At 42.6% G+C, this 25,257-nt stretch overlaps 1 protein-coding gene across 1 annotated transcript in view; it reads right to left on the bottom strand.

The window, feature by feature from the left end:
* Window positions 1–5,539: 5,539 nt before the first annotated feature.
* LOC126334783 (agrin-like) overlaps window positions 5,540–25,257 on the bottom strand; it is a 1,978,886-nt gene continuing 1,959,168 nt past the window's right edge. The window contains exon 6 of the mRNA XM_049997385.1: window positions 5,540–5,843. Within this exon, the coding sequence (XP_049853342.1) occupies window positions 5,794–5,843 (50 nt within the window). The 3' untranslated portion in view covers window positions 5,540–5,793. The remainder of the gene's footprint in view (window positions 5,844–25,257) is intronic.

Below are 25,257 nucleotides of genomic sequence, written 5' to 3'. Positions count from 1 at the left end.
AGCCATTTGAACCATCTGTAATAACGTATAATGTTACAGTGTGTAATATCAGTAATTACAGTTTTATATGAATTGTTTTTTCTGGATCTCAAGGACTGAAAGTTCAGCGACATGGAAAAAGTTTAAGAAGAACGAATTAACATAATGATTTAAGATTATAAATAATGTAGTATTATAGACTTAAGATATATTATAATCAGCTATATTATTTTCAGATCCTCTGTTATGATCCTCCTCAGTGAGGTGGAAAAAGTTTCCTAACATTACGTCCTTTTGTGACAGTCATGAGATACTGAACAATGCGAGACACAATAAAGCAAACGATAAACCGCAGGGTCGATAGATTGCCATACTGCCGCTGGCGGATTCCTATACGTATTGAGAGATTTTTCATTCTTATCGTAAGAAAGCCAGAGGGCGATACAAAAATTGGACATGGGACGGTAGTAAAGATCGAATCCAGAGTCAGTCTGAGCAGGCTCGAGCACTATCACGTACGCTATGAGAACTGCTGACACAATTGGATGTTGTGGGCCGCTTGGTTATCTCGCGGGGCCCCTCCCGCCGGAGGTTCGAGTCCTCCCTCGCGCATGGGTATGTGTGTGTTGTACTTAGCATTAGTTAGTTTAAGTAGTGTGTAAGTCTAGGGACCGATGATATTAGCAGTTTCGTCCATTAGGAATTCACACACATTTTCAACTGTCGCGCACCATTGTGTCACTGGCTAACTTGCAATGCTAATTTAATCGGAACAACATACGTACAGAATTTTTTCTTAACAATTATTTCTCAGCACATCCTTACCTGTTACACGCTTACATTCTACACAGGCTGTTTCTGACCACCCTGTATGCCCAGAATGTGATTGGCGTCCCTCCTGCTGACTTTATGAAGTTACTTTGAAATGCTAATCAGTTGCACATCGTAGTACATACTACACTTCATGAAAATTTGAAATTTATTACACATCATCGTCACTGTATAGCAGTTTCAATTGCCACAGTGTACAGTATAATTCGTCACCGCAAATCACTCGTTTCCCGTCATCCACTCTCTGGTGACATCACTCTTTACAACTCAGACGCTGCTTAGCACTGACTGCAGATACGTGTGGCTTGTGAGGAGCTGCTCGACCGTTTTCCACCAGGATTTTACTCCCTACGCAGAGCCATTGTGATCGAGGGAAAATGAGTTTGTATCTTTCTTCTTTCAAGAAGGTGGTCTGGTGCTTTGCAGTGATGTTTCTGGACTTATGGCACGCTTCAAAATAGAATATGCTCCTGATAAGTGTAGACTTTTTATCGATTCTTCAAAAAGAAGCCTTAAAGCAGTACTTCTACGCAGTGGCAATAAGTATGCTTCTATTCCATTTGGACACTCGGTTCACTTAAAAGAATGTTACGGAAACCTTGTACTGGTTTTAAGCGAACTCTGCTAGTCAGACCTCAATTGGACACTATGTAGTGATTTAAGAGATTTCAATGCTGCTTGGTCAACAAAGTGGCTATACAATGTTCCCTGGCTTTCTCTGTGAATGGGACAGTAGAGACAGAAAGCAACCCTACATAATAAAAGCTTGGCGCTTGAGAGAAACCTCACAGGTAGGGGTTAAAAATGTGAGGAAAAGCCTTGTGGATCCCAAATAGGTGTTACTTCCACCACTTCACATTAAGTTTGGGCTGATGAAACAATTTGTTAAGGAATTGCCAAAAGAAGGGGAATTTCAGACATCTTCGTGGACAGTTTCCTGGTTTATCCGAGGCAAAGCTAAAGGAAGGAATCTTTGTCGGACCAGACATTAGGAAACTAATGACAGATCCAAACTTTGTGTACAAAATGGAAACAAAAGAAAAGGCAGCATGCACATCTTTTAAATTAATGTTTACCGTTTTCCTAGCAAACAAAAAGAGATCCAAACTACAAGACAACCGTGGCAGACATGCTTGTCAACTTTAAGAAGGTGGCTGTAACACGAGCAATAAAGTTCATTTTCTCCACTCACATCTTGACTACTTCCCTGCAAACCTTGGTGATGTAAGTGAAGAACAGGGCAAAATATTCCACCAAGACATCAAAGAAACGGAAAGAAGTTATCAAGGGAGATGGGACGTAAACATGATAGCGGACTACTGCTTGAGGAATAAAAAGAGATGACTCTCAACGAGTCCACAGCTAGAGAAGCAATAAAAGAAGCTTCGACAGAAAGCGAAAGCGTTATAATGACTTATGAGCTTAATTGAAATGGATTTGTGCTGTAAATGTTGTTTAGAACATGATTTATAAATAAAATAAAGTTTTATAACGTTGGAAAAAATGTGATAAATTGATTAAATTTTGTTGCCACCACAACCAACATAAACATTTGTACACACTTAAATACAAGCTGAAAAATTATATGTTATTATTTTTGTGTTTACAGGTCTATATTGTAAATAGTCTTCACGGGTTTGCCGGCAGATGACGTTGTGCAGATTCCACAATATTTCCTCGGAGCAACTGTCTGTCATCTTCAGGCGGTTGATCGTTGCTGGTGGTTAGGTAAATCTCCCTGTGTATAGAACACACGCGCGAAAAATGTGTAGCTGCGGAAATCACGCATTCGCAACGATTTGCAGATAGATGGCGCGATACTCAAACGCCATCTGCCGAAAATCGCAGAGCGGCCCTCATTGAGTACCTTAGTTCATAGAGTGCGTGTGGTAGCTGATCCTGAAAGGCTCTCGGGTGAGACACAACATTTGAAAACAATGTTCCGAGAAAAAGGTTATTCTGGGAGATAGATGTGCAATGCATTCAGGCAGAAGCGAGTTCAGACCATGGAGCAGAATGAAGATACGAAGACACCCACAACTTTGGCCTTTTTGCCGTATTTTGGTGCCATGTCGTCAAGAATGGGAAGAGTCCTCGGAAGATATGACGTTAACTGTCTTTTTCGACCATCTTCAAAACTGAGGACCCTGTTGGGTTCCGTTAAGAATGATCTTGGCCTGAGGAAACGTGGTGTATGTAAGATTCATTGTCAATGGGAGGCGGCATATATAGACCAGACACATCACACAGTACAAGAACGTCACTATGAATATCAGCGTCATACTCGCCTACGCCTTCTGGAGAAGTGAGCAATTCCAGAACACTGTCTGAATACAGAATATCACATGATTCATTAAAAGATGGAAGTTTTATCCCCGGCAGCATGTTTCTGGGATTTCGTAACTAAGGATGCAATACATATCCATAGAGATGATTCTCATCAAAGGGATGTGGGATTTCAGCTAAGCACAGCCTGAAACTCTGCATTGGCTGCTATTACATCACGATGAGAAAATCAAGATTTTTCGATAACAGACCCTTCATAACATTGGTCTGGTTCGTTTAGCGAGTGACATCTGGCTTCACTTTTAATAAACACAGCGTACAGGGCACGAGCAGGAGGCCATACTACGATTTTCGGCAGAGGGTGTTTGAGTATGCACCATCTATCTGCAAATCATTGCGCAAGAATGATTTCCACACTTGCGTTTTCTTCGTGCGTGTGTTCTGTACATGGGGCGTCGACTTGGGGATACTGTCCGTCGTACATAGCCACGTGCAAGGTTCAACCACCTGAAGATGTCGGACAGTTGCCCCAAGGAAATATTGTGGAATTTTCACAACGTCATTTGGCAGTAAACCTGTGAGGAATATTTATAACCTATCCACTGGGAAACCTTGAAGAGTCAGTTCTATATTAATTGGAAGCTATTTCCTGTAATTCTCATTTTCTTCTGTATAAAATTTTTGTATCATCAATTCTTGCATGCCATGCCATACTATTTTTGAAAAGTTGTGATTGTGATCAAAATATCTTACAGTAATGAATCCTGAGCAGGGTATTCTGAGCAGCTATTTCATGTAAATGCCAGTAGTAGGACAAAGTGGACATGAGTCCGTTTTGTTAGTGCAGGTTGTCTACATCAGAGGCAAGTGTGACTTTTGGGGACTAACCTGTTCTCTTTTGATAGAACAGGTTATGACCCCCCTGGGGATAATCCTTACTTCTGATTGACAGGTCCTTAGTCTATTGCCCCCCACTCTCCCCCTCCTCCTACCAACCCCTCAGGAAACCTCCAACCCCTCTTCCTCTCACTCCTACAGGTATGCTTTCTGGCCGGAGTCATTCGAATAGCCACCTCCCACTCTATCAGTTTCATTGACTACTTCATTAAATTGATCAATTAATTAACCCCTCCCCCTCTGGTAAACCCCCCAACCATCCTCTCCCCTCTCCCCCTACCCTACCTGAAAATTGATGGCCCTGTGCTGAAGACAAAGGATCTTATGACAGGAAATTCAATTACATTGCAGAGGATTTTTTGTTTATAAAAATTTAGTCTGCAGGCGTTGGATTTCTGTTGCTCATTATTTACTGCTGTGTGGAAAGATGCAAGTCTTGTAAGAAGTTATTAAATCGATCTGTTTTTTTTTTTTTTCATTTCGATTGCGCAAGGAACACTGTCATGAAACACCCATTACATGTAATTATGCCGTAAAAATCGTTTGTCGCTCTCTCTCTTTCTGATGCACACACACACACACACACACACACACACACACACACACACACACACACACACACATACGCACACACACATATGCACACATACACACACACACACACACACACACACACACATACGCGCACACACACACACACACACACACACACACACACACACACACACACACACACACAGACACAAACTGTGGACTGTGTAGCAGTCGACGATGTTCAATCTTCATGAGGAGAAAAGATCTGTGTTCAACAATATGCAGTTCCATTTTCTTTCATACATGGCTTCTTGACCTCTGAGGAACCACAGTAATATTTTGATGAACAGTACACAGCTCTTACCCTATCTGTTTCGCTTTCACTCTAATGATGGTGGCGTATCAGTAGTCGGCGAAAGGCTTTTATCAAAAACTTCACATATTTAGAATTAAGTGCAGGAAAATTCTCTTTTGTAAGAGAATTCGAAACTGGTCTTTGACAGTATTCAGCTAACCAGGAACAAAAGAAGATCCTGGTGAAGATTCCAGCAGAGTGGTCGAAACGGTGACTGTGAAGAAGAAATTGAATATGACGCTGGCTAGCAATCTAGATTTTTACCTTCACTGACAAAAGCCGTGAAAAGCTGCAGACTTACCTGTTGCTTCAAATATTTATTTATTGCACTGCCTCCATATGCACAGTACATTGATCTAACGCCTTCAGTGTTGCAATTTTTGGCAAAAATATCTGATTGCCTTCTAAGTCCAGAGTCAAAGTGAGCTCTGATGTTGAATATAATGAATTACTGTGCTTAATGATACTTCATTTTCTTGTTTTTACTGCACATCAGCAAACAGAGTAGCTATAAACAAAAGAGAAAAACAAGAATACTGGCACAGAGCAGCTGTAAATAAAAAAGGAAAACAAAAACTTTGTTAGTAGCCTATCTGTCACAAGGAAATTAAGTTCTCTATATTCAATATTTTGCTATTCCAGAAAAAACTGAGCTAAGCTCTAATGGTTGTGTGGTGAAATTTGAAAAAGCAGTCAAGGCCGTTGTTACTTGTATTATCTTGTTTACTACTTCTACATGCTAAGTTACAGGTAACAGACTCTGTGAAGAGAATGAAAGCTATTGCCAGAGGACAGGCTGTCAACCAGCTGCCTTGGCAGCTCCCAAGTCGTTCTCTTTCCAAAACATCGTCGCGGCACGTATCTAGATGTAATGCTACTTTTTTGCTGTTCTCATAAACTATACCAGCTGCTTAGCCAACAGTAGAATCTGCTGCTTCATCTGCAAAAGCTTCTGTCTCATCTGTGGGTAGAATAAAACAAAAGAACATAAAAATCTGAAGCAAATTATATAAACAAAAAGGATGTAAAATTAACAAAACAAAAATTAAGCAAAGAGGAAACAAAGAAAGATCTATAAACGTTTAATGAAAAAAAAAATTGTATAAGTCTAACAAACCAAGCACCAATATGCATAATTTATTCAGAAAGCTGCACTGTAGTTTGCTTGAATTTACATTATATATTTCCAAAAATGTGGTCTTCTGGAATAGAACTAGCCCTGTTTCGCTTATATTGAATTTATAAGATAAATTTGTACTGCTGGGGATGAAACTCTACATAACAGAATTGATGTAATTTTTCATCTCGAGAATATACAGGGTGCGTCGGGAGGAAAGGTACATGCTTTGAGGAGTGATAGTGATTCTGAACAAAAAACTTAATATGGACATATGCCCTATTCGTAATGGTTTCCGAGATAGAACACATTTAATATCACTTCTGTATGTTTTTCTTGAATAACGCAAAAACTGTACTCTCCAGCGAAAATGTGTCGCAGTACAAAATTAAACTGTATTAAATTTCCTACAAAACATTTTTCTCTAGAACTAACGGCTTGTGCGAAGACAGTGAGAGAATGTTAAAGAAAATCCCTCGGCGTGCGTGCGCTGTAGCTTACGTAATCTTTGCAGGCCAATTTGAGGTTTACAATGTACCACAGTAGTGTAGAACAAGTTGAGACGAACAGTTTGATACGGGACACTTGTGGTCTATCAAGTCGGGAAACTACCTGAAACTAACCCACAAAAACTTCGTAACCTAAAGCGCATGCGTGTCGAGGGAGTTTTTCAACATACTCTCGCTCTATTCGCACAAACCATTAGTTCTAGAGAAAAAGGTGTTTTGTAGAAAATTTAATACAGTTTAATATTGTACTGCGGCACATTTTCGCTGTAGGGTGCGGTTTTTGAGTTATTCAAGAAAAACATACAAAAGTGATTTTAAATGTGTTCTATCTCGAAAACCATTACGAATAGGTCCATATGTCCATATGAAGTTTTTTCTTGAGAATCACTAATACTGTCACCACTCAAAGCATATACCTTTTCTTCTCACTCACCCTGTATCTGTCAAAGAAGCAATTCTGAAGTAAGGAGTAGTCACATGACGTCAATAGAAGAAAGTAAGGAGCACATTCAAAAACAGAAAAAAACAAATGAATGAACAATTAGTCTTCTACTGTGTGGAATTTAAAACGTTTAATCTAGGAGTACCACAAATCGTGTACGTTGTTATAGTTAATTCAGTCACCATAAATGAAGGCAACACATTCTCGAAATGAAGAAATTCTATCGATAGTGGTATCATTCTAGTATTGCCCTTGAATTTTATGAAAGCCCTTGCGAGAACAGATGTACTTACATAAACAAGGTGACAATAAAACATTTTCTGATACACGTGATTTACGTTATTTTACACCAAAATAAGAATAACACTATCACCTCCTCAAAATGTAGCTGTGGGTGAAAACTAGAATAAACGAATACTAACAGTTGATAGGGAAATATTTCCACCTATTTTAAGTGACGAAAGGTTTGTGTGGAGCTATGATGAGTCCATGCATAAGTGAGAACACGTAGGCGAAAAATAAAGCTAAAGATGAAATCCAGTGACATGAACCAGCATGAGAACAAAACCATGTAGGTAATGAATCTTTGGCTATGTGTTTTACTGGGTATGAGTATCTGAAATACAGTTTTGTATTTGAGTTTGTTATTTTATATAATTTTTTGTGCTGGAGTCTAACTTTTGCTTTATAGAGAAATGTACTCTGGAATAACCATCCAAAAGAGGCTTAAACTTTGTGCCGAATTGAGTTTTGAAACCTGTATCTGAGAAGTGGGGAAAAAATAACTATTTATTCTTTATTCGATTTATTGTCGACATTTGGTTCATTAAAATGGAGTAGGTCTGGGGGGGGGGGGGGCGTGGGGGAGATAATGACTGCAGCTGGTCTGAGGGTCTGGGATGACTTATGTCTAGAGTGATTTCCACAACATGTTATGCTCCACAGTCGAGTCCAAGTCCAGTATACAGTCCTAAAAAGCGAGCTGGGTTCAAAATGTCATGCATCATGTTATCTGTATTGTTCAACTATTAGAATAACGTCTGAAAAATATTTTAGTAGTTTTCAAACCTTGTCATTTCGAATAAAACTGGACTAGCAGTGTTGGTATAGTGTTTCATATCAGTGTGTTGTAAGCTTTTCTTTTTGTCACACACTCTTCCCACAAACACACCACAAACTTTATCAGCCGATTTTTTGTGCATGGTCACAACTGCATCAGTAAGTGCCTGTCAGTATAGGCTAACCGTTTGGCGTTCACACACACCAACACTTCAACGTCTGCCCGACGCGCAGGGGAAAACAAGCATTAGTGACTTGTTCTTGCCACATGAACTTGGAGGTACTAGCCGACCTAAAAACATACTACTCGAAATACCTATAATTATTAACCTGCAGATAATGTAAATGCTGATGTGATGTTCTTAAGTATACAGTCCTCACTCACCAATAGAAATGTCTGCACTTATACCTGTTATAACCTGTATAGGAGAGGCAGCAGCATCTGGAGCCTTCCAGAAAACGGCCTAAATGATCAGTCACCAGTTTTTCTGATGACTATGATGGATACAGACGTTGAAAGCATGAGGATTTATTCCAAATGACACAGCTTCAAAACTTCGAGGATTTTGTTCGGGCATGTTTTCTGTATTTCGGCCATTTTGTTTATTTGTGAAGAGTACGTATTGTATTTAAGTGTGTTCGTATCGAGTGTATTACTATGATTGCAAGTAATGTGTAGTGATGTGCTTATGTGGCTCACGACGATAAGGAAGAGAAAAGCAAGATGGCGAAACACTGGTCTGAAAAGTAGTCTACCATGCTTAACGTCTCCATCTGAAATGGTGGTAACCACCAACATGGTGTGGAAAAAGCTGAGGTACTCTTTGGAATTTAACACTGTGTGTATGTGTTAGTTAAAGCGCCCAGGAACTTGTCGTCACAACTTCTCTTCCACGAGATGGCCTATTTTCGAACAATGAAAACACACTCAAGATAAATGACAGTTCTCTGAACGAAATATTGTATAGGTTGTACATTATATGTGATTATACAATAGTGTCATTCATCCGCACAGTTCTGTACCGTCAACGCACATCACCAACACCTAACGCCAGCCATGTTGGGTAATTGGTCGATCGGTCATCCAAACATACGCATGCTCAGGGAACCATGTATCTGAGTGGGTTGGGTTGGTTAGGAAAAGAGACAAAACAGCTAGGTCATCGGTCTCATTGGATTAGCGAAGGACGGGGAAGGAAGTCGGCCGTACCCTTTCAAAGTAACCATCCCAGCATTTCCCTGGAGCGATTTAGGGAAATCACGGAAAACCTAAATCAGGATGGCCGGATGGGAGATTGAACGGTCGTCCTCACGAATGGAACTCCAATGTGCTAACCACTGCGCCACCTCTTAATTTCAGTTAATTACACAGAGTGTGCTAATCGACGTTGCCATGATAAATTTATGATGTTTACTAAATTGGAACGACGTTCACCGAAACAGGCAAATCTTTGAGTAAGTCTGAGGATTTTCATAAGTACAGGACATCCCTCTTATCTACAACACTTCTCTCAGTATTATTTAATTGGCTGTACTCTGTCAGTGCTTGATTACAGTATAGTGTACCGGTGTGTCATTTTGTGAGACTGTCAACTTGGTGGCGCGTCTCACGTCATTAGCATCTGATCAAGTGGCTAAGGTCGTGATTTGCTCTATTACTCACTTTGACTTACGGAGGGCACTGCGCGGAAGCGCGCGCTTCTTCCTCTTCCAGCCTTTTCCCCTTCCAGCCGCGAACGGTTCCGGGGAGAACGCTTACTGGTAATCTCCCTATGAACTCGAATCTCACTAATTTTTCATTCGTGGTCTTTAAACAAGATATACGTAGGAGAAGTAGTGTATCTTTGATTCGTCTGACAGCTTAAGCTCTCGGAGCTTTAAGCCACATCGTGAATTATAACACCTCTCGTGCAGCGTTGCCACTAGAGTTGGTTGATCGTCTGTGATGCTTTCGCACTTATTAAATGAACCTGTAATGAAACATGCTGCTCTTCTTAGGATCTTAGCTATTTCCTCCATCAGTCCTACATGATGCAGGGGCCAGACCGACAAGTAATGTCCAAATATTAGTCGTTTTTATTAAAAATGAAACTCCTCTAGCTGTACTTAAGATTTCATATTTATTTGGCCGCTAGTTTCGAAGTTGCGACAACTGCCCGCCATCCATGTGGATTACGTATTGGTCTCACCGCAGACTTCTAGTGCTCAGCCACACGCAATTGATATCATCAAAGTGCACTGGCCTGAGGATGGCGTTGACGCAACTTCGAAACTAGTAGCCAAATAAACATGAAATCTTAAGTACAACTGGAGGAGTTTCATTTTTAATAAAAAATTTACCAGCTGATGTCCCACCATAATTCAGTTTAAATATGGATGTACGAAGATTAAATATCGGTCGAGCCAGATTTTTGTAAGCTACTTCCTTTTTGGGTGGCTACATTTCCTGAGGCTTCTTGAAGACAATCTCAATCTGGCACTTGCCTTATCTGTCATTCGTTTCATATAGTTGTTTCGCTTTAAATACCTCTCTGACCAAGGTGTGTGATAACGGTAAATAGAAAAGCTTGTGTAGGCTATGGCAATGAAGTGAGATACTTGAGCCACTGGGGTCTGTGGTATCAGAACTGAATTTCAGTTAATTACACGAATTAGTTGGTTCGATAAACCTTCTTCCAGGGATTTACTGTGAGTAGTAGAGTTATCATGCAGATGTAGATGTCGACAGCGGAGTAAAATGGGTCGACGTGGTGACACGACAGAATGCAGAAAGGAGCTATCGTGCCTGGACGTGTGCTTATCCACACCGTGAATGAAGTTGCCCAATTTTATGGCGTATTAACGGTGGCGATTCAACGTGTCTATATGGAAAGATGTACCACTCACAGCCAAGTAACACTTCGAAAGAATATTGGGCTTATAAAGAAACTAGCCTACTGGTACCAGAGACTAGTGTAACGCCTTCTCAGTGACGATAGATTGCTGGTAGTTAATGAAGGTCCGTCTCGAACAGCGTCCGAGCGAACACTGGAAAATGGACTGTACGCCAAGGACGTTTGGAGTCGGGATTGTCTGCAAAGCGCATTGCTAATGCGGCACATAAATGGGTCAAATATCACACAACCGGATACAGTCGTTAACTGGAAGCACATAGTGTTATCTGTCGAGTCTCCATTTTGCATCTGTTCAAATGCAGTGTTTAAGACTGAGTGTGTGAAGGGCGTGGTTCAGATCGGAGTTTTATCCGTACCTTCACTTGGTAAACTCAAGCAGGATGATTATTTCAGCATTCTCCATCATCAAGTGTTTCCCTGTCTTCTATATCTTCCTGATTGAGGATGAGCTCGCCTGTTCCGCTGAATCATCCGATCTTAAAGCCCCGCGGTTCAAGGGGCCTTGAACGGACAACGCGGCTTCCCCCAACCCCCCACCCCCCACCCCCCGTCGGAGGTTCGAGTCCTCCCTCCGGCATGGGTGTGTGTTATATGTTGTCCTTAGCGTAATTTAGTTTAAGACGCCCTGGTCAGTGGTGCGGTATCATCCCGATTGCCACTCTCCACACGGCCCGGCAACTAGGAGTGATGGTCTTGGATGACATTTAGCCGGCCACTGTGACCGAGCGGTTTTAGGCGCTTCAGTCCGAAACCACGCTGCTGCTACGATCGCAGGTTCCAATTCTGCCTTGGGCATGGATGTGTGTGATATCCTTAGGTTAGTTAGGTTTAAGTAGTTCTAAGTCTAGGGACTGATGACCTCAGATGTTGAGTCCCATGGTGCTTAAAACCGTTTGAACCATATTTTTCATGACATTTGATTTCATACCAGAACCGCTTTGGTTGTCATCCGCGGTACCCTTACAACACAGCGCTACGTCGACGATATTCTACTCCCGTTTTGATGGCCTTCATGGCAAGCCATCCTAGGCTTACTTTTCAGCAAGATAAAGCCCTCATGAAGACGCCGAGACTTCCTACTGTTTGCCTTCGTGCTTACCTTGGCCAGGTCGCCAGATCTCTCCCCATTTAAGAACGTTTGGAGAGTCATGAGCAGAGCCCTCCAACCAGCTTGAGATGTTGAGAATCTAATGCGCCAATTGCACATAATTTGGCACAACATCACTTAGGAAGGCATCCAACAACTCAATCAATCCACAGCCGAATAATAACTGTTTACATAAGAACCAGAGGTGGACAAAAGCTTTATTGACTCGCTTAATTTGTGAAGCTCATTCTCCTGACTAAGTCATAGAATTTTCTGAAATTGCTATAATTTGTTTGTATATGCTTCTACATCAAGTACACTGATTTCTGTCCCATACCTTTGTCGTGCGTCGTTTTTGAGTGTATTTGGAATAGATGCTGAAACGTATCAAATGATATCTTCACAATTTGGTAGCTTTACCGGCTATAACAATCAATGAGTTGGTTCAGATCGATATGGCACACTTGAAGAAATTTATTTTTTCCAGTGGTCGGCGATGTTCTCTCTTGACGAATTGAGGCATTTTCAAGGCTAGAGGCGGTGTTAAGAGGTATTAGCCTGATGTATTCTGAGAGTGACCAATTCTGTCTAATCAAAATCATCGAGACACTCCCCTGTAATGCGGAATTGACCACTAGAGACAGACTCGTAAGTATGAAAGGAGGTGTACTATGTTGTCAGTAGGGAAGCAGTAACAGCAGAATGGGTGGATGCTGAGAGCTCAGTGACTTCGAACGTGGAATAGCCATCGGAAGTCACTCGAGAAACAATTCCAGCAGGGACATGTCAAACCTTCTAAAACTGTCCAAATAGAATGTTGGCGATTTGATTCTGAAACGCAAAAGCGAACGAACGTTCACTGTAAAAGCAAGAACAGGTGGACATCGTGTGCTGAGGCATAGGGACCGCAAATATTGCTGAGACTGGTTGTAAAAAAAGTCACATGACTTTAGCGGAAGGAATCACTCGTCAGTTTCAGCAGTTCAGTCTGAGCATTGCAGGTAGCACAGTGAGTGTGCGCAGCGACTTGAAATGATTGCAGTACGATGGTCAGCAGTTTCTCATAAGCTACCCATTTCTGTAGCAGTGCTAAGCGGTGCCAAAGGCGGTGCAAAGAGCGACGCCACTGGACAGTGGATGACTGGAAACGAGTGACTTGGAGTGATGAATGACGCTATACTGCTATACGTGCAGCAGTCTGATGACTTTGTGTTTAGCGAATGCCTGTAGAACGTTACCTGCCCTCATGTGTAGTGCCAACAGTGAAGTATTGGTTCAAATGGCTCTGACCACTACGGGACTTAACTACTGTAGTCATCAGTTCCCTATAACTACTTAAAACCTAACTAAGGACATCACAGACACCCATGCCCGGGGCAGGATTCGAACCTGCGACCGTAGCGGTAGCGCGGTTCCAGACTGTAGCGCGTAGAACCGCTCGGCCACTCCGGCCAGCTGGTGAATTATTGAAGGGATGGTGTTGCGGTATGGAGGGTATTTTTCATGGTTTGGTTTTCGTCCCATGATTGTAGTTAAAAGAACGCAAAATTCAGAAGGATATGAACACAGTCCACGGAATTGCGTACTTGAAACAGTAGTACAACTGCTCGGAGACGATGACTGTTTGTATCAGTCTGACAAGGCACCCTATCATAAGGCATCTGTAGGCTGTGGTTTGTGGTGAGCATTGTTGAAATGGATTGTCCTATCCGGAGGCTCGACCTGAACCCAATGGGACGCCTTTGTGGTGAGTTAGGTCAAATTTGCTCTGGACTCCAGCATCCGACATCACTATCATCTCTTGAAAACGAAAGGTCAGGCATTTCGCCACAGACATTCAAACACCTCACTGGAAGTGAGATTGGAGAAGCCCCGTATTAGTGTGCGGTAGCAGGTGTCGGCATACTTCCGATCACATAGTGTACTTCGACACCTTGAGGGAGAAACGCACTGAAGCAGCGTGGAGTTCTGATTGAATGTCACAATGAGTGCTTCACTTTCATAACTTACATCAAGAGTTGTAATTCGAGATATAAAATTCACGGTACTGCACGGCTTGTCTGAGGGGAAACGAAGCGTAATGAAAAGAAACACAGCAAAATAAAACGAATGGGGGCGGTGTAAAATTTTATACGACAATATCGATGTTCCGGCAGTGGTAGGGCAGCTGGGCCGCGGCGGTCCGCCTGGGCCGGGGGGCGAGACGGCGGCCAGCCGTGCAGATTAGGCCGGCGCTTGCTCGGGTTTCGCGGCGCGCCCCGCGCTTGCCCACTCTGCGCACGTAGCGCCGCGGACGCCTGCAGCCCGCGCTGCCCCGACCAGATATACGACGCCGATACGCCAAGGCGTGCGGTGGGGCAGGGGCGGCGGCGGCGGGGGCGGAGGAGGCCACACCCTGCTTATTGGTTTCCGCGGCCACCCGCCTGTCCCCGGAACCTGTCACTGCTACAATCCAGCCGCGACCCGGCGACAAGCTCTCAGCCAGCCAGCCACTTTATCGCCCACTTTCCACACCAGCCCCCAATTCATTTACCGTAGTGGCTGTGGCGCTGGGTGCATTACTCCTGCAAGTGTGCGATATGAATTCCAATTCACAAACGTACACTTTTTGGAGCAGTATCATACTTGTATAAGATTGGCGATATACCATCAGACTTTCCGAAAAAAAAGCATTAGCCACACTGTTCTGAAGATTTCAAGAGCCGAAAAGTGCGATAATTATGAGCGTAACAGCTCATGCACCCAAGCTGTTGTCAAGAATAATATACAGATGAATGGAAAAGAAAATTGAGGCTCCGTTAGGAGACGATCAGCTAGGCTTGAGAAAATGATAAAGACACCAAAGAGGCAGTTCTGACGTGCGGTTGATACTGGAAGCAAGACTGCAGGAAAATCGAGACACGTTCATAAGATTTATATGGATATATCCATGTAAGTATTAGTTCTCGCAACACCGGCCATAACCTTCTTCTTCTGTGCTGATGCACACACATTGCCCGAACTGTTACCGGACTTGGTAAGACTGTCTTCCACTAGTAGTGAGTGTGTTGGGGAGGGACACTACGAATGTAGTGTGTGGACATACAACATAATAATGTGGGTCTCGCGGGAGGCGTGCTCTAGATAGTCCCTACAGTCGTCCTGGCCTATGTGCTTTCGATGGCTCAGATGGATACAGCGTTTGTCATATAAGCAAAAGATCCCGGGTTCGAGTCCCGGTCGGGGCATACATTTTCACCTCTCCCCGTTGATATATATCAACGCCTGTTAGCAGCTGAAGGTATTAATATAATTCTAATTTTGTTCATTAGATTTGTCCACCTGGAAAAAGCGTTCGGAAATGTCAAATGGTGCAACATGTTCCAAATCCTTAGAAAAATAGGGGTAAGGTATAGGGAAAGACGGATAATATACACTATGTACAAAAACCAAAAGGGAACAATAGGAGTGGAAGAGCAAGAACGAAATCCATGAATTAAAAAGAGTGTAAGACATGGATGTAGTCTTTCGCCCCTACTGTTCAATCTATAATGACGAAAGTAAAAAAAGAGGTTCAAGAATGGAATTAAAATTTAGGGCGAAAGGATATCAATGATAAGATTTGTTGATGACATTGCTATCCACAGCAAAGGTGAAGAGGAATTACAGGACCTGTTGAATGGAATGAACGCTCTAATGGATGCAGAATATGGTTTGAAAATAAATAGAAGAAAGACGAATGTAATGAGAACTAAGAGAAATGAGAACAGCGAGAAACTTATGATAACTGTTCTTCACGAAGTAGATGAAGTTAAGAAATAATGCTAGCTGGGCAGTAAAATAACCAATGACGGACAGAGCAAAGACGATAAAAAGCAGACTAGCGCTGGAAGAAAGGGAATTCCTGGCGGAGAGAAGTCTACTAGTATTAAACATAGGTCTTAGTCTGAGGAAAAAATTTCTTAAAACTTATAATTCGAGCACAGCGCTATATGATAGTGAGACATGGACTGTGGAAAAACCGGAACAGAAGAGAAAGAAGCATTTGAGATGTGATGCTACAAAAGAATGTTGAAAATTAGATGGTCTGGTAGAGTAAGGAACGAGGAGGTGCTCCGCGGAATCGGCTATGCTGGCATGTATGGGAAAACTGACGAAAAGAGGGGACAGGATGGCAGGGCATCTCTTAAGATAACTTCCATGGTACTAGAGGGGGCTATAGAGGGTAAAAACTGTAGGGGAAAGAAACCTTTATCAGGTAGGACTGATAGAGGATATAGGGGATATTCAAAGATAGGAGCTTTGTTATCCGTCACGATATTCCTTTAGTAAGCGCACAGTGTCAAGGAGATGTTCATCCATCTCCAGTCGCAGACGCTACAAGAGTAGACGTTGTGTATTACACTGTGATTTGCCACTAAAAGTCCAAGAGCGTACTCGTGCAGCTAATTAAAATACGGACGAATCTGATGATGGTCTAACAGATCCAAACCGATCATAAAAAAAGAAAAATCATGCGATCAGTTTCTGCTTTGGATTCTACAAGTTCTTGAGCATCGGGTCACTGTATACTTCAGTCTGATGAAAGAGAAATACCGATTCTCACGCACAAGGACACTGAAATAATTCAATGGCGGCAAGTGAAAATCTCACATTTTACACGAGTGGTCGCCATAACTGCTTCTGCTGTCCGAGCACACTTTACAAGCAACCCAAATTTCCAACTTGTGTCTAATTTCTAGCGCCTCCTCTCCACCACTCTCAAGCATTTAGATATTACTGTTATATGTGCAATGTCTTTTCCTGTGATGTCTTTTTTTTCGGACATTTCCGAAAGGACGGACAGCACACGTATGACAGGAACATACGAGGGTTGTAAATCATGGCGACTATAGTATATCATGCGAACGTGTGTTATTACCATGTTTACAGTAAACACATTCGAAACCTCGTGGCACATATTACCGAAATCAATTGACTGATTCTGACCGCACGCGAGGATGGCTCGGTACCACTGCCTGAAATATTCAGCATGACGTTGACCATGCTACAAGATGAATCCTCTCTCACCCAACCTACTCATCAGACCTCAGTCCATGCGACTTTGACTTTGTTTCACGACTGGGTCAGAGCCTCTTTGGAAACAGGATAAATGCCCTCATGGCATTTTGGTGGCGGATGGCATACTTTGAGGGCAATGTCAGTGCTATTCAAAGCCTTGCCCATAACTGGCAATACTGTGTGTTTGCGCTGGAGGACTATTTTGAAGTACACTAGTTGATACTGTTTTATTTTTACGCCTCGCCTGGGCCTGTCAACACCGAAAGTGGACTGTTGATGACTGGAAAAATGTTGTCTGGTCGGACGAGTCTCGTCTGAAATTGTATCGAGTGGATGGACGTGTACCGGCACGGGTATGGAGACAACCGTATGAATCTATGGAACCTGCATGTCAGTAGGGGACTGCTCAAGCTGGTGGAGGCTCTGTAATGGTGTGGGACATGTGCAAGTGATATGGGACCCTTGATAAGCCTAGATACGACTCTGAAGGTGACATACATATGCATCCAGTCTGATCACGTGCATCCATTCACGTCCATTGTGCACTCTGACGAACGTCGACAATTCCAGCAGTATAATGCGACACCCCACACGTCCGGAATTGCTACAGAATTGTTCCAGGCACACTCCTCTGAGTTTAAACACTTCCGCTGGACACCAAACGCCCCAGACGTGAACATTATTGAACCTATCTGGGATGCCTTGCAATGTGCTCTTCAGAAGTGTTCTCCACCCCTCGTCCTCTTACGGATTTATGGACAGCCCTGCAGGATTCATGGTATCAACTCCCTCCATCACTACTTCGGACTAGTTGAATCCATGCTACGTCGTGTTGCGGTTCTTCTGCATGGTCGCGTGGGCCCTACATGATGTTAGGCAGGTGTACCAGTTTCTTTGGCTCTTCTGCGTGTGGTGCAGTCGTCGCAGCACACAAATGAGCCAGTACAGGTTGTAAACACTTCGATGCCGACATGTGAAAGCTTGGATCTGGCCATGAAGCCTACTCAGGCATCAGAAGTGGTTAAGGTGACCAATTGCAACAAGCAGGAATTCTGAGTTTGAGCACTGGTCTGGCACAAATTTTCAATGTCGTAATTCTACTATATAACTGAAGGTTGTTCATATTCGCAGTTGCCGCTACATTTCATGGCATGGCTCCACAGCCCTGTTGGAACCTTACTGAACCACACTGACTCTTCCTGCATGTCTCGCAGCCGTCCACACTGTGAAAGATTATTCAGCCTTCTGACAGGTGGCCACATTAGTGTAACTGGACAGTGTATACTGACACATCTCCCCCTCCCCCCTCTCTGTGTCCACCTTCTCTTATCGCATTCTGTCCACTGCCTCCTTTCCCTCATCCTCTACTCAAGTCCTTCTGCCCCTCTCCATCTACGTCCACATCCTCCTCCGCTCTCTCTTCCTGTTAACTTCCTCGTAACCATCGCTCCCTATCCATCTCCTCCGTCCATCTCCCTATCCACCTCGACATCTCCCTCACTCTATCACTTTCCTCCTCCCCCTGTCCATCATCTCTTGTTCCTTCTCTCTGTCCATCCATTCCTTCCCGCTCACTCTCTCTATCGATCCTCTGTCCGTCACAACATTCAACCTTCACCCCGCTATGACCATCACACTTTTAGCCTCTGGAAAATGGGTTGACAAAACAGACTGATACTTCTCACAATACCCCTGTCATGCCAGTTAGACAACATGACATGGGTTTGATGATGATTTTTTAGCCCCTGATGTATAGGCTGCCCTGTAAAACACTTTGATAAGGCAGGCTTATACTTCTCTTGGACAATATGTGTGCTGTGCACGCCAACCTACATGTCAGAGGCATGAGAACCGTTTTGTGCATGTATCTCTTATCCTATGAGAGATAGCAGGTTGTAAACACCATAGTGATGATACCTGTGAATTGTACTGTTTGAGTGTCACTAACAACTGCCACCAAGAATAACTCCGAAAGTATGATAGGAGCTGAAACGTTTGAGGGACAAAAGTTGCATGGGACAACGGGGGCCATAATATGACCGTTTTTTGTTACTAGGTGTAGTCGTCTCAGAGATATGAAGGTTAACTTTTTTTTAATGGGATGCTATAGTTTGGTACTTATTTTCTGATAGAGGGTATCGAAACGAATTGAGTAATGTGTAATAGTGTCCTTGAAGGTCGACGAAGGTTTCATATGTAGCATGAACGTCCGTTTACAGAAGGTTTTCGAAGTGATGACCATTGGGATCAATGCAATGCTGCAATCTTCTTACCATGGGTTGAATGGTATTGTTTATCACATCAGCAAGTATCGAAACACCTGCTCAGACAGTTCTCTCTCGCATATCTTGAGGTATGGTCGGAACGTCTTTATAAACAATATCTTTTACGAAACCCCACAACAAAAAATCTAGTGACGTCAAGTCTGGGAATTGTCTCTGCAACTCATTTCTAGACATCAGCGAAAAATATACCGGACACCCATTAGGTTGCTGCCACATTCTGTTCCTTATTCCTAAAGGTATTTCCTCCAATAACAGACCTAATGTTTCTTGCAGTAATATGGTGTACTGCTATTAAGATTTACTTAGAAGAAATAGAGGCCTATAATTCTGTCCTCCAGAATCCCACAGCATACATTCAACGACCATGGTTTTGGTGTGCAACTTTCTGCAGCCAACATGGATTTTCAGTTACCCAATAACGCATGTTGTGCAAATTAACATTTCCATGGTTCGTGAATGAAGCCTCGTCAGCAAATAAAATCAAATTAATAAATGTGTCATCCCTCTGAATCTGACGTTGAGCGCATTGGCAGAATCCAATGCAACACATACAATCCGTACCAGTTAATTCTTGGCGGAGACTCATACGGTAAAGATGATATTTGTGGCGATGCAGAACATGAACAACATTACTCTGGCTCAGGCCAGATTCCCTTCCGATTTGACGCGAACTAAGACGAGGATCTCGAACCACAGTGGCAAGAGTACCAATTTCAGTTTCCTTGTTAGTAACTTTCCTTTGCAGGGTATGTTTCCGATGCGTTATCATACAAATATATAAATGTACGCCGTGTAGGGTGAGTACGCTGAGGATATGTTTCAGAGTATAAGTCCCTAGCTCTCGCTGAATTGCGTTGACATTCTCTGTAAATGAGAAGCATATTGACTTGTTTCTCGAAGGAATCCAGTTTCACATTCACTTGTTTAGACGATACTAGTCTTGCAGTTCCTATTAGTGTTGTATTGCGAAACCGTCGAATGGTGTTTGCATGTCAGTAGCACGTTAGATGGATACGCCGTATTCGGCGAATATTTACTATTTGCACGACATACAAGAGAGAATTCTCAGAGCATGTGCTTCGATAAGTGCTGAAGATACAAGGAATACCACTCAATCCATGATAAGAAGCACTGCATTGATGCCAAGGGTCATCACTTCTAACACCTTCGGAAAATGGACGTTTATGCCACCTTTTTGAGCTTCGTTGACCTTCCTTGACCTTACTGTTCCACATCATTGGATTCGTCCCGATACCTGCTATCAGAAAATAAGTACCGAACAATAGCATCACATTTAAAAAACAAAGTTGACCTTCATATTTCCATCTTTCTGTCCATACCCTACTGCCCCCTCTCTTCGTTTCCTACTCACACACTCTGTGCCCATCTCCTCTTTCCTCTCTCTTTGCCCATCTCCTTTTCCACACTTGTCTATTTACTCCTCCTACTCCTCCTCCATTCCTTTTTGTCCAACTCCTTTCCACTTCTCTCCATCCGTATTGTCCCCTCCTCTATCTGTCCTCCCCATCTCCTTGCCCTGTCACCCTGCCCGTCTCCTACTGCCAACTCATTCTTCTCCTCCTGCGAACCTCAAGCTGTTGATATCCTTCTCCTACCCCTGCCTATCCGTCTCCTTCTTCCCGTTTTCTGTTGTCCCTTTCTCTGTCTGTCCCATCTGCTCCCCCCTCTATCCATCGCCTCCTGCCTTCTCTCCCAATTAATCCCCTTCTGCCACTGCGCCCCCCCCTCTCCCTATCGATACCTCCACCCCCATCTTCCTCTCCATCCCCTCCTAAATGCATCTTACCTTCCGCCCAATTTTGCACACACATGCTTCATGCCTCTGCACAATAGGTCGATAATTTAGGCGAATATTACTCCAACATTACTCCAACACAACACTCGTCATGTAGGGCAGCCTACATCTAGAGACTTGGTGGAAACCGTTTCTTTCCCCTGTTGTTTAAGCTATTCTGCAAAGCAGGTTGATAAGGCAGGCTGACATTATTCCCACACCACACTCATGTCATGCAGGGCAGCCTATATATCACAAGCAAAAAAAAAAAGTCTTTGTACCCATATCTTCGCTTCTATCGGGGATATGTTATGATCCACAAACAGATGATACTCATGAAGTTCGTGAAGTTTGCTGATTTGGTCGAAATCGCGCCAGGGAATTGGTTGGAGACTACAGACATATATAAGATACGCGCTTTGAATCCGCTTTATAGGTACTCATATAGACAGTTAAATTAAAGTGAACTAAACCCACTGATCAGACCCAGAGAATCACATGATTCAGAATGGCTGTCATGTTATTCTTTCCCATATGGCTTCGTTTGGATATGGTATGGAGGGTCATGGTTCCAGCTAACTGCTCTCTTTTTCCAGACTTTGGAGCCGCTACTTCTCTTTCAAGCAGCTCCTCACTTTGCATCATGAAGTTGAGTGGACATCTTTCCAGTACTCCTGCCAAGGGAAAATCCCTGGCAGTACTGCAAATTCAACCCAGATCTTCTGCATGGCAGACAGAAGCGGTGATCTCTAAGCTATGGAGGCTTGCTGTACAGTATATACAAAACCACCGATATTTATAATTTTCTCTATCACACAATACGAATGAGCGAAAAATATGCACGAGTTTTGCAGTTAACATGCTCACAAACATGTGGAACTGTTAAGAAGTGAACTCGTATTTGAGAATCATATTTCAAATCTTCGTCTGGCCATCCATATTTACCTTACCGGTGCTTTTGTAGTGTGTTTAGTGTAATTCCCAGGGTGACTTCTTTGGAAAGAACACCGCAGGTTTCCTACCCCATCGTTCCCCAGTTTGAGCTTGTGCTCCATCTAAAATCATCTCACCACTGATGAGGTAGTAAAGCCTTAACCAACATTCTGCAAATATTCATCTTTTCTTCGGTATAATTGATTTCTCGTGTCAACATTTGTCTCTGTGAATATTTCTTTCAGAGATGTGTATACGCGCCATCATATTTTTTAGGTTGTAATAGTTTCTGCTCACAACGATAAATCAGTGATGATGGAATCTTTTCACAAAAGCTTCATTATCATCCCATTAAAAGTGGTGATGTAGGCACACTTTCGTTAGAAGTGTAGTACTCTGAAAAAACCATATGAAATACACTATGTTACGACGATCAACGAGTATAAGATAAGACAATCATTCCAATGCTTCATAACAGATTCATGCCAATAAGGCAGTGTTTCTAAACAAAGCAGTTAGCAGCATTCTGCATTGTCTGTCGGACTGACGTCTCAGATGACTGCTATCCACGGGTATTAACTATACGTTTTATCTCACGAGTCCGGCTATCGCACACAACTACTACGGCAAGTAAAAGCCATTCCCGAAAATGAGTGACTACAATCTGAATGACAAAGCTGAGTCTTAATTGTAATGTTTCTACATTACTGCAGATTCTCTCAGAATACCAGGAAAATAATCGCATAGCTTTCTCTACGTAATCTTTCCCGTAACGAATATTCAGTATCTTCGCAACACTTAACTTCCAAATGAACAAACTTACGGATCATGTTATTATGGGCGCGTAGCGCAATAAAATAAGCAAAGTAGCTTGCCACAAACAAGTGAAGTGTTGATACTAGTCTTTTTTACGGATCAGTGTGTAAATTAATGAACGGAAGGCTTCAGTTGGAGAAAACATTCCGAGAGGAAGTTTTGTACGCATCACTGTCCGCAAAAAACAAAATATGATGTTCTGTACTCCACAAGTTGCCGTAAGTGAATGGCAGTGGAGAAGACGAGCGTTAGATTCGTAGAAGAGGCTGCAAATGCAAGAGCGCCCTGATGAAAGTCGGAGTTTAAGAAGAAGAAATATATACAACAGAACTGATTCTACCCGCTACAGGTTTTTTTTTCTTTTAAGTTTACTTACGTTTCACAGATGTTGTAGCTTGTTAGACTGTTACGCCGACCACGTCTTCGATGTTCGTGGTCGCATAAACGACGAGCCAGAACAGCAAAACCTAACAACATATGATATGTAAATATCTGGTGCAGCTGGAAAGTAGATTTTCTTCTTTGTACTAAAGAAAATTTAGCGTTACGTGTTCGGCCTAAGCTACAACACATAAGAAATTACGCAGTTTTTGAGAAAAATTGTTGTAAATATGATTGCTAAATAATTATGTTATCGAATCTGGCATCATTAAGTAAACGAGAGGAGAAAATGGGAAAGTTATAAAATTTTTATAATCCACTATCGCGTCAGGAACTGATAGCTTGCAGAACATAAAGTTGAAAAATTTAAGATTTCATGTTTGGGAATTGCGTTTATCAGCCAGCAGCTGAGTGTTCGTTATAAGACATGTTGACACATTACAAGTTTTTAATGGATCGAAAATCTATCCCAGAAGCTTTGTTTTGCATGGACAGAACACTGCGCAGGAAAGACAGTTTTCATCCGTCAGCAAGTTTAACTTCATATTTTACCAAAATTAATGATGCCTAATTTCATATGCGATGTTTCACTGATTTGTTGTAGTTTTCCTTTGCACAATATTTTGGTAACATAACTCGTTGCCATCATCAAGTGGTCTCAGTATTGACACATATATCTGAAATGGTATGGGATTTTATTGAAACAAAAAAAGGCACAAAATGACCAACACATGGCGCTCCATATGATACAAAACAATAATTCACATAACAACTGATTTTTAGCAAAGACGATCTTCTTTATAACAAATGCTCAGCTTGCTGGCAGTCATTCATCAACAATACCTATAATCGAGAGACAGCATATCGGTATATCGGCAGGCATGGTGAGAAAAAGCCGTCGGATGTTACCTTTTAGCATCCGTAATGAGGTAAAACGATAGCAGTAGACTTGCGACTTCAGGTAAAATCACAATCAATAATCACACGTGTTGGGGATTGGAGAAACATGTCAGAAGTGGCGGCTCAGCATGCGGTCCTCATCAAACGATGTGCGCAAGAGGTCTGTCACGTATGGAGCAACATGGGATGTAGCGCCATCACTCCTTAAAAGTCGTATCTTCCAGCAGGCGTTTACCAGCCAGTCTATCGATGACGCGATTCTTTAGCATATCGGTGTACCTCGCACCCTTCACGCTGACCAATTGGAAAGCATCATCCCAGCATTTCCTCGAAGAAAAAGGATCCGATCACAGCTGATATAGTAAATTCACAACACACCATGACTTTCTCGTCATGTAGTGATGTATCCACGACTGTCTAGAATTTTCGGTTGCTCAAATTCTGCAGTTGTGAGTGTTGACAGACCATCAGAGTATGAAATGGGCTTCGTCAGTCCACTACACACACGTTACACAACCAATTGCCATCTTCCCTTATGTTTTGAGGTGCCCATACCGTAAATGTTCTCCACGTCACAAAATCTGTGATAAACAGTTCATGATGGCTTTTTTTTGAGGGGATAGCATTGAAGGGTACGCCTTGGTGCTCTTCAAACAGTAATATGTGTAATGCCAGTTAGACGTGCGACTTCACGAGCGATAAACTTCACCAAGCGGAGATGAACCCGCTAAAGTCTTCATTTCTTCCTAAACTGTCCGAGCAGCAATAACACATGTGTCTGGTTGCTCACTAGGAGGCCGCCTGTCAAAACAACCACTGGCATCGAACTTCGTGATGATTTCGTTCACAGCGATCTTTACCCGTTCGAATACCCTTCTTCTGGCGATAGGACCGTAAAACTGAAATAATGGAGTCTCCATTCCGATAATAAAGCTTCAGAAACAGTGCCAATTCTGGTAAAGTCGATATGCCGCGATTGCTGGTGCATCTGATTCCCTCTCTCGCTGCAGCTCATTTTATACCCAGTTTTCAGGCGTCGTCACTGACTTATTGTTGGCCGGTGTGTGCACTACTTTTAGTTTTCAATAAAACCTTATGTTATTTAAGGCATGTGTGT

The sequence above is a fragment of the Schistocerca gregaria genome, chromosome 2 (assembly GCF_023897955.1).
Source record: "Schistocerca gregaria isolate iqSchGreg1 chromosome 2, iqSchGreg1.2, whole genome shotgun sequence".
NCBI classification, from domain to species: domain Eukaryota; kingdom Metazoa; phylum Arthropoda; class Insecta; order Orthoptera; family Acrididae; genus Schistocerca; species Schistocerca gregaria.
This window is presented reverse-complemented; position numbering and strand designations above follow the sequence as displayed.